The 10836-nt window shown below is 42.4% G+C and overlaps 1 protein-coding gene across 1 annotated transcript; it reads left to right on the top strand.

Annotated features, from left to right (window-relative positions):
- Positions 1–9517: 9517 nt before the first annotated feature.
- On the top strand, positions 9518–10009 carry LOC137822144 (uncharacterized). The gene has a single exon (XM_068627048.1). The coding sequence runs from the start codon at positions 9518–9520 to the stop codon at positions 10007–10009; it is 492 nt and encodes a 163-aa protein (XP_068483149.1).
- Positions 10010–10836: the final 827 nt, after the last annotated feature.

Raw genomic sequence — 10836 nt, 5'->3', positions numbered from 1 at the left:
GCACCTCTATTTATAGCCTAAGGTGCTGAAAATTGAAAACTAAAACAAATCAAAATTCCCTCCAAAACAAGCTAGAACCGGCGCTAAAAAGCAAAGCAAGGAAGGTGTGATCCTTTCCTTCACTTTGGCACCCCCTATTCTACTCCTACACCTATCTACTAATACACCCCCCTAAAGCTCCTAACTAAAACCTAAAAGATGCTATAACAAAAGAGGTTTCTAAGGTTTCCCTCTAAGCACCTTCAACTAAAGACACTACAAAAAGAGAAAATAAATGTCCTCTAGCTCCCAAGGCTTTGAACATGCTTCTTGTAATCCTTTGAGGTGGACTTTGACCTCCATGGGCGTCCTCCATTTGTGCCTCCACCTCTTCTTGAGCTTGATGAGTGGCCTCCATGTTCTCTTGGGCTTGATCTCCATCACTTGGGCATGCCAAAACGACACACAATATTCTTCTACACGAAACTCTGGATTTTGTGTGCGGTGATCTGGGCTACTGGTTCTGCCTCAATCCATTTCGTGAAGTATTCGATCGCCACAACCAAATACTTCATTTGCCTGATCGCCAACGGGAAGGGCCCCAGAATGTCGATTCCCCACGTGTGGAACGGCCAGGGGCTGTAGATTGACTTTAACTCTTCTGGGGGCGCCTTGTGCCAGTCGGCGTGCTGCTGGCATTGCTTGCAACGCTGGGCATATCTCTTGCAATCTTCCCTCATTGTGGGCCAGTAATAACCTGCACGGACAGTTCTTGTCGCCAGAGATCGACCTCCAATGTGGCTCCCACAAATCCCTTCATGGAGCTCGGCCATAATTCTCGTGCATTTCTCTCCATGTACACATACAAGAAGAGGATGTGTAAATCCGAACCTGTACAGCTCGCCATCAATGAGGGTAAACTTGCTGGAGCTTTTCTTCATCTTTCTGGCTTCTGTTGAATCCATTGGGAGCACGCCATCTGCCAAGTAGCGCTGGTATGGCGTTATCCACGTATCTGGCTCGTGGATAGCGCAAACTTGCATCGTTCTTACCTCTTTCGCTGGGTGTGCCCTGACCCTTGGCGTCCTCAAGGTCTCCTGCGTTTGAGATCTATGGCCCCTTGTTGTCCTCTCCGTCGATTTACAAACGTAAAGGACCTGGTGATCTGCGACAAAAGCCCGAGGAGTCTTCAAAGTTTCTTGAATAACGGTCCTCTGTCTGCCCCCCTTGCCCGAACTGGCAAGCTTGGCTAGCAAGTCAGCTCGGGCATTCTGCTCTCTCGGCATGTGTACCACTTCAAACAAAGCGAAAGATCTCCTTAGCTCTTGCACGTACTCCAGGTAGGCTGCCATTTGCGGGTCCTTGGCTTGGAACTCGCCAGTTACCTGTCCAGTGACCAACAGCGAATCGCTCTTGGCCATCAGCATCTTCGCCCCCATCTCCTTCGCCAATAGGATACCGGCGATCAAGGCCTCATACTCTGCTTGATTGTTGCTTGCTTTGAAAGCAAACCTCAGTGATTGCTCTATCAACACACCGTTGGGTCCCTCCAAAATAACCCCAGCCCCGCTGCCCAGCTGGTTAGACGACCCATCCACCGAGAGTACCCAACGAAAGTCATCCTTGGCGTTTTGCGCTGTTTCGGAAGACAGCTCGACCACGAAATTAGCGAAGATTTGCCCCTTGATCGATCCCAGGGCTCGTACTTGATGTCGAATTCCGACAACTCCACCGCCCACTTCACCATTCTTCCAGCTACATCCGGTTTCTTCAAAACCTTCTGGATGGGCAAGTTAGTCATTACCAACACCGTAAAGCTCTGGAAGTAATGGCGCAGCCTCCTCGCCGAAAATACAAGCGCTAACGCCGCCTTTTCTAAGGCCTGATACCTCGCTTCTGGGCCTTGCAGCACCTTGCTAACAAAATAGATGGATTTTTGGACCTGATCTTGATCCTGGACGAGCACTGCGCTTATTGCCCTCTTAGTTATGCCAAAATACAGCCTGAGTGGCGTTGCTGCTTGGGGTTTGCATAGAACTGGTGGGCTCGCCAAATATTCTTTGAGCTTTATGAAGGCCTCCTCACACTCCTTCGTCCAGACAAACCTGTTGTTCCTCTTCAAGCACTGGAAGTATGGGTGGCCCTTCTCTCTACTGGCTGATACGAATCGGGACAGGGCGGCCATCCGCCCCGTGAGCTGCTGCACCTCCTTCACAGTGGCGGGGCTCCTCATCGCCAAAATGGCGGCACATTTCTCGGGGTTAGCCTCGATTCCCCTCTCCGACAGGAGAAATCCCAGAAATTTCCCTGCCTCCACACCAAAGACACACTTCTCAGGATTTAGTTTCAGCTTGTACCTGGCGATGGTAAAGAACAACTCTTCTAAATCGGCAACGTGTTTGCTTTTTTCCAGGGACGTCACGACCATGTCGTCAACGTATGCCTGCACATTCCTCCCGAGCATAGGTGCGAGCACCTTCCATTAGCCTTTGGTATCTGGCTCCCGCATTCTTCAGCCCGAAGGGCATCACCTTGTAGCAGTAGCATGACCTTTTCGTCATGAAGGCAGTCTTCTCTTCATCCATGGGGTGCATTTTGATTTGGTTGTACCCCGAGAAGGCATCCAGAAAACTGAATAGCTTGCACCCTGATGCACTGTCTACCAGGGCGTCTATACTCGGCAAAGGATAAGAATCCTTTGGACAGGCCTTATTCAGGTCTGTGAAGTCAACACATATCCGCCATTTTCCGCTACTCTTCTTGACCAGAACGACATTGGCGAGCCATTCTGGATATTGGATCTCCCTGATGTGGCCTGCTGCGAGGAGTTTTTGTGTTTCGTCTTTGGTCGCCTGCCTTTTTTCCTCGTTGAACTTTCTCCTTCTTTGGCGGATGGGCCTGACTTGGGGATCCATTGCTAAGCGATGGCACAAGAAATCGGGGTCGATCCCCGGCATGTCTGAAGCAGACCACGCAAATGCATCCAGGTGTCTACTTATTACCTTGGCGATTTGGTCTCGTGTCTCGCTGTCTAAGGTTCTCCCCAGCTTAAACGTCTTGCCGTTGATCTTCTTCTCAAGTCATTCCTCCACTGGCTGAGGCTTCTTTTCACTGGCGATCAGCGCCCTCGCGATACCTGCTTCCCTGGCGGTCTCCGAGCATTTTCTCTCTCCCTCCATCCGGGCGGCGTTCTCGGACCTCGCCTCGATATCCTCCATTGGGATGTCGCCCTCAGCGGCCACCTCCAACGCCGTATCCAGCACTCGCAAGGTTTCCCGCGCAGGCTCTGTGCCAGGGGGAGGCGTTGTGGTTACGTGGCATACATACCTCTTGTTCTTGAGGCTGTTTTCGTAACACTTCTTCGCCTCCTTTTGGTCAGAACAGATGGTGATGATCAAACCCTCCATAGACGGTAGTTTGACCTTCATGTGCCTTGTTGAAGGCACAGCTCCCGTTCTGTTGAGCGTTGGCCTTCCCAACAGTATGTTGTATGCCGACGGAGCGTTTACAACAAGATACCTGATCTTCTCTGTTCGTGAAGCCAAACCATCTGTGAAGGTCGTCCTCAACTCAATATACCCCCTTACCTCCACTTGATCGCCGACGAAACCGTACAAGCAGCCCCCATATGGCCTCAGTTGATCGGGGGACAGTTGTAACTTTTCAAAAGTCGGCCAAAACATTACATCTGCCGAGCTTCCTTGGTCGACCAGCACCCGGTGGACAGTCCTTCCCGCCGTGACAAGCGAGATCACAATAGGGTCGTTGTCGTGAGGTACAACGTCCCTAAGGTCTCCTTTGGTGAATGTGATGTCCACGTCGGGTGAGTGGTCCTCAAAAACTTCCACTGACATCACCGACCTCGCGTACTTCTTGCGTTGAGATGCAGTGCACCCTCCACCTGAGAATCCACCAGCTATGGTGTGGATCTCACCGTGGATGGGCACCTCGTGCTGCTGTCCTTCATTGCCCGCCGGTTGGGAACTTGCTAATTGGCCCGCTTGCTTTTCCAGCAAGTAATCTTTCAGGAATCCACACTTGACCAACTCGGCGAGTTGGTAACCCAAAGCCAAACACGAGTTGATGGAATGGCCAAAGCTCTTGTGGAACTCACACCACGTGTCTGGTTTTGGACCCAAAACCTTTCCTGTCGTCTTCTCAGGCACTTTGAGCCTGGCAGCGATATTCGGGATGGCGATCAGATCAGCCAACCCCATCACGAACTCATACCTTGGTGGGCGATTAGTCTCTCTGGGCCGCCCCGGCCCCTTCCCCTTAAGGGTCATAAGGATGACGCATCCTCTAGTCCCTCTTCCCCGCCGCCGTCTCCATTACTCTTTGCGGCTGGACCCTCGTCTGGGCGCGCGGCTTAGCTGGGGCCACGTTTCCCCTTTTCTCGGAGACTTCGCTTTCAGAGGCGATGTGAGCCACGGCACGTCGCCGGATTTCAGCGAACGTGGCGGGGTGACTCCTGATAAGTGACTCACTAAAGGGTCCGAGCAACACACCCTTCTTGAAGGCATGTACAAACATTTCCTCGTCTTTACCTGGCAAGCGGACTATCTGAGCTCCGAATCTGTTCAGGAAATCCTTCAGGGACTCCCCTTGGTACTGCCTCACGTCGAACAGGTCATAAGACACCAATGGTGGTGCCTTGTTCACTATATACTGCTCAACAAATATCTTGGAAAACTGTTGAAACGTGGTAATGTGGCCAGTAGGTAAACTGACAAACCAGTCCAACGCTGTTCCACTAAGAGTGCTCATGAACACCTTACAGTAAACCGCATCCGACCCCCCCGAGAGCATCATCTGAGTGTGAAACGCCGTGAGATGAGCCTCGGGATCCTCCACCCCGGTGAAAGACGCCTTCACCGCCACTGTATTGGCTGGGACCACCGAGTCCATGATCTCTTGAGAAAATGGCATGGGAAAGCTACGCGGTGGGGACGGGGGCGCATATCTGTTCCCGACCACGCGCTCCTCCCGTTCTTGAATAGCTTTACGCAGCTCTTCGTTGATCCTGTTGAGCTCCTCATTTCTAGCTTGTGAGGCCACCAGCGCCTCGTGCATTCTTTCTTGTTCAGAACGTGATGCAACTACGTTCTCCTGCAGCGTCCTCATCATATCCATCACCTACGTCATGGACACAGCATCCTCATCTGTCGACGGCGTGACTGAACTAGATCGCGTTGTCCTCATCCTTTCTCAGCAAACTCAGCAGCTCAAAGAAACTCCAAACAAACGGTGAAAACTCCAGAAACCGACTGCAACAGCGAGCAGTCGAACAGAAAGCACCAAAACCTTAACAAACACGAACTATGGTTGGGAATCACCTTTTATACGGCCCCACGGTGGGCGCCAAATGATCCTGCCGGTTGACCTAGCGCAAGAGCGTTGCCTCGTCACTAACCTCCTCACCAGCTTGACTCCACGTGCCCTTCAAGTCCACACCACAGAAAGCCTCTCTGAGAACATGAAAACACAGGGTGGCGCCTCTGCGGCCGGTGGCGCTCCGACGCTCAAGTCAGTAACAAGAACACCCAAAAACTGAGAGAAAATATACTCTGCAAAACCGTACTAAAGGCACACAACCCTAGCAATGAGCCGTAATGAAAAACGTACCTCTGCAAATTCTGTTAAGTTTACCTTTATAGCTAGGTTTCTTCTCTCTCCAGGCCGTTATGCTTTTGGACGCGTGGCTCGCATCCAGCCCTGCACGTGTCGCCATCTGGGCTGGGATAGCAGGTAGCGCCCAGCCCTACACGTGTCATCATCTGAGCTAGGATAACTTGAGCGTCATTTCTCTATTGCATCCAACCCTACACGTGTCATCATCTGGGTTGGAGTAACAGGTAGCATCCAACCCTACGCGTGTCGTCATCTGGGTTGGGGCAACTTGAACGTTATTTCTGTGTAGTAACCAGCCGCGCGGCTAAGTCCTCTACTCAAGGAGCAAGCTAGCACGCAATATGTCCTAGAACACCACCTGACAAGGCGAGTATCGGGTGCAGCAAAATGCACCATTTCTATGATATCGCTTGTCGTTAGTGGTACCTTTCTTATTGCTACACCATGCATGTTCTAGTTGGGGGAACCTTGCCACCAGCGAATGTCCACTCTGGGAATCCTGTTGCTGATGGGCAAGCTGTTCCCTTCAACCTACTCGACTTCCATGCCCCATGCTAGCGCAACAATCATCTCGTTGGACTTACACGCTTGGACTTACTCTTCTGAGTTCCCAGCAGCCTTAACTAAGTCTGTTGGAAAATCCGGCGACGTGCTTCTTGCGGTGATGTCAGGTCACCCGGTCGCCAATCGTCTAACACGTCAATGTTATACAATCTCGGCGACAACCGATCATGTACGTTGTAGCACGCCGCTTCCACGAGCGGCGACTACACTAGCTTCTGAACCACTCGCCCTTCTTTAGCCACGTGCTCTGCTAAACACGCCTCACGTAGTCACGTGCTAGACACGTCATCACACCCGATGACCTGGTCGGTACACAATCAATCATGTCTTTCCCCTCCTTTCTACTCTCTCTAAATATTCACTACAAGATAATAATTAAATAAAAATTAATTTTAAAAATTCAAATAATTAATTATTATTTAATTAAATTAAAAAATTATTAATATTTAAAATAATTTATATTATTAATTAAAATTTATAAAATAATTTGTAAATTAGTATCTAACCATTAATTATCAAAACTTTAACTACTTACTACTTTATATTCTAATTTAATTATAATTAATATTTAAACATTAATATAAAATATTACTAACTAAAATCTAGTTTACTAATACTAATTTAAAAACTATTTTATAATTTTTATTGATAATTAAAAATACTTTAAATACAAATATTTTTTAGTTTCTAAAATAATATCTAATTTAGTTAATACATTAATTAACTATTTATTGTTTCTAAATTTGATTTTTAATAAAATTTTATAATAATTGAATAAGTACCAACTAAAAAAATAATTATTTCAACAATTTTTTGTAACTTTGTATATATATATATATATATAATATTTTAAATTAATACAATTTTTATGTATATAATTAAATAAGAAATTTAAAAAATATAATCCAAAAAAAAAATCAATATTCAATACTAGTCCTTTTCGGTGAACTGAGATTTGGCAGTTTGGTGGAAGTATAATTTAAAGAATATATATATTATTCAAACCTCTATTCATGGTTTGAATTTTGGACAACAATTCCATGAAGCATAGGGAAAAAAAAGAGTATATTTTGAGTGGACCATTTAATGAATACAGGCCAAATAATTCCCCTTCTCATTTAGGTAAGCATCTTTGTAAAAGACTCCAAGTTCAAAAATACCCAGAAAACTCAAATTTTTTTTATCAGCACCCAGAAAACTCATAAACAATATAACTAGAAGTAAGAGTGAGATAACAATTCAAGTTTATAAAGTGTTATGGAGAATTTCTGAGAGACTAATTAAATTAATAAGAGTTCAGATAATGATTGAAAGTTTGTAACATGTTTGAAGATATATTTGATAGGGTGATTAATTATCATTAAATTTTAAGAAAGTAGTTTATTTTCATGAGAAAATTTAAATATTTTATAATAAAATATGTTGATTGGGCAGTAAATTTTAAAAAGAAATTTAAATTTTATAATGGTAATTGGACTACATAAAAGTAGAAAATTTCAAATTCTACCCAAAACGTGAGAATTTTAAAAAAATTATTATCTTATATTGGTATTTCTTTAATTTAATATTTTCAAGGTTATGGTGTCATAATTTCGATATTATTTCTTTAGAAATGCCGACAAAAGTTATTTTCAAACTAAATTATATGATGTTTATGTTTCAAGTTACAATATTTTGTTTCAAAAGAGAATGTGAGAAATTTTCAATTAATGGTAAGAAATTACGTAAATTAATTTCTATAAACTGACTCATATATCACATAGAGTTTGAGTTTTGGTTCCGAATATGATTTAATAATAATAATAGAATAAAGAGTCTATTGATTAACGTGAAAAATATATATTTGATAATAAAGTAACTGCTAAAGTAGGATCACTTATTGTGATAAGATCTATATGTGAACATGAATGTATGCGTTCATAATCATGTTTAATTTTACATGTGGTATCAGAACCATTCCCATTAATATTTTGTGATTCTCCATTAATATTTTTCCATAATATTAAGAACCATTCCCAATTTAATTAATCCCAATTGAAGAACCCTAATTTTAAAATTAGGGTTTATGGATCAAAGTTTTCATTATGCACCCAACGCCATTAACACATTAATATCCTATGAACCCATTAGCGGAATCGCAAGCCATCCGTTGCCGCTCGTCCATCTCCGTCGCTGATAATGCCTGCAGTACGGAGTTGGCCGCGCGGTGGTTCGTAGCTGGCGCACGGTGGTTCGTGGCTTAGGGTGTGTCGTCGGTGGCTGCGATGGTTATGACAGGGAGAGCTGTCGTGATTCTACTCCGTCGCGCACCACCACCGACAGAACTCTGGTCACGCCGATCCTTAAGGCGTCAGCTGGTTCATTGCGTGGAGGTTCAGTTTTCTAGATTAGGGTTTCATGAGAAATGTGAAAGGGGCTGAAATCGTGGAGCCGTTTGGAACGACTCATTATGTTAAATTTATTTTATTAATGGTTTTATTAAGTTTTAATTAAAGTTTTTAATTCAAATTTTGTTATATTCTTCTCTGCACCTTACGTCATTATTGGATGCACCTATGATTGTGAATAATATCATGGATCAAGTAATTTGGTTGCATTTTGTGTTACGGGAAATTGAAAAAAAAAATTAATTAATTCCACCTTATGTTGTTATTATAATTAATTCAATTTGAATTATATTAAAGTTTAATTAATTAATTGAAAGTGAGGAATGGAAAATTAATTTTTCCGCTTTATGTATTAAATTTTAAATTGAAATTTTTGAATTATTTGTATGATAGATTTGTTAATCACCAAAGTGATCAAATCTTTATGTTTTATTTAATTCCAAATTATGGATGAATTTTATTTCAATTAATGATATAATTTATGGAATTATTTGTATGATAGATTTGTTAATCACCAAAGTGATCAAATCTTTAAGTTTTATTTAATTCCATATTACTGATAAATTTTATTTCAATTACCTATAGAATGGATGCTAAATTATTTATCTATGGGTAAATGAAAATTCATTATTATAAGACATTTTTGGATCACCCAAAGGTTGATTAGTTGTCCTTATAATTAATGGATATGATTGTTGGTAGTGAGTATGTGTTATTAGTTTTGCTTGTATATCCAAAGAACAAGTGTTTCTAGTTAATGCATATATCTTTCCAAATAATGTTAATATTATTAGCATCATTATGTTTTGTGTATTAATGAATCTCCCAAAGGAGAACATTAGTATACATAGAATGTTTTCTGAATCTGTATTATATGTTTAGTTTATGACTCAAAGTATTAATGTTAAGCATGTGTGATTACAGTATCTATTCCTGTAGCCTTACATTCGCAAGCTATGTCTGTTCCAGTCTTTAATGGTCTAAATTTTTCTGACTCGAGTGAACAAGTCCAATTTCACTTAGGTGTATTGGATCTTGATTTGGCCATTCGAATCGAAAAACCTGTTGATATTACCGATGAAAGTAGCAATGAGGAGAAAACTCATTATAGGGTTTGGGAAAAGTCAAACAGACTTAGCCTGATGTTTATGCGAATGAGCATAGCAAGTAATATCAAGTCTTCTCTTCCCAAAACCGAGAATGCAAAAGAATTCATGAAGTCTGTGGAAGAGCGCTCCCAAACAGCTGATAAGTCTTTTGCTGGGACATTAATGAGTACATTAATCACCATGAAATTTGATGGTTCTTGTACTATGCGCGAACATCTCATTGAAATGACTAATATTGTGGCAAGACTTAAGTCTCTTGGAATGACAGTGGATGATAATTTTCTCGTGCAGTTCATTTTGAACTCTTTACCGTCTGAGTATGGTCCTTTTTCAGATTAACTATAACACTATGAAAGATAAGTGGAATATGCATGAATTGCATAGCATGTTAGTTCAGGAAGAGACTAGATTGAAGAATCGAGGAAACCACTCCATACATTATGTGAACAATCAGGGAGTTGGAAAGAAAGTCTTCAAGAAACATGGAAAGGGTAAAGGACCACTGAAGATAAATGAGTCCTCTACTAAGCTCCAGAAGAAGAATGAAAAATTTCATTTCTGTAAGATATCTAGACATTTCCAAAAGGATTGTCTGAAACGTAAGGCTTGATCTTAAAATAAGGGTAAGCATTATGCTTATTATGTATGTTTGAATCAAACTTAACTAAAGTTCCACATAATTCTTGGTGGATTGATTCTTGATGCCCAACTCATGTTTCTAATATGATGCATGGATTCCTTTCAACCCGAACCATAAAGGCAAATGAAAAGTTTGTCTTCATGGGAAATAGAGAGAAGGTTCAAGTGGAAGCTGTCAGGACTTATCGTTTAATCCTCGACACTTGATTTTATTTAGACTTGATGGATACTTTTTATGTACCTAATATATCTAGGAATTTAGTTTCATTGTCTAAACTTGATGTTTTCGGATACTCTTTTAAATTTGGGAATGGTTGTTTCAGTTTATATCAGCGTACCTATTTGATTGGATCTGGTACTCTTTATGATGGATTATATAGATTGAATCTTGATAATTTATATGTTGAAACTCTTATGACCTCGCATCATAATGTTGACACTAAACGTAGTTTAGTGAATGAATGTTCTGCTTTCTTGTGGCACAAACGTTTGGGACATATTTCCAAAGAAAGGATTGAGAGATTGGT

Source organism: Phaseolus vulgaris, chromosome 9, assembly GCF_051622355.1.
Source record: "Phaseolus vulgaris cultivar YP4 chromosome 9, ASM5162235v1, whole genome shotgun sequence".
Taxonomy (NCBI): Eukaryota; Viridiplantae; Streptophyta; class Magnoliopsida; order Fabales; family Fabaceae; genus Phaseolus; species Phaseolus vulgaris.
This window is presented reverse-complemented; position numbering and strand designations above follow the sequence as displayed.

Excerpts from the sequence above, each read along its gene's own strand:
- LOC137822144 (XM_068627048.1), top strand. The coding sequence starts at position 9,518 with ATGTCTGTTCCAGTCTTTAATGGTCTAAATTTTTCTGACTCGAGTGAA.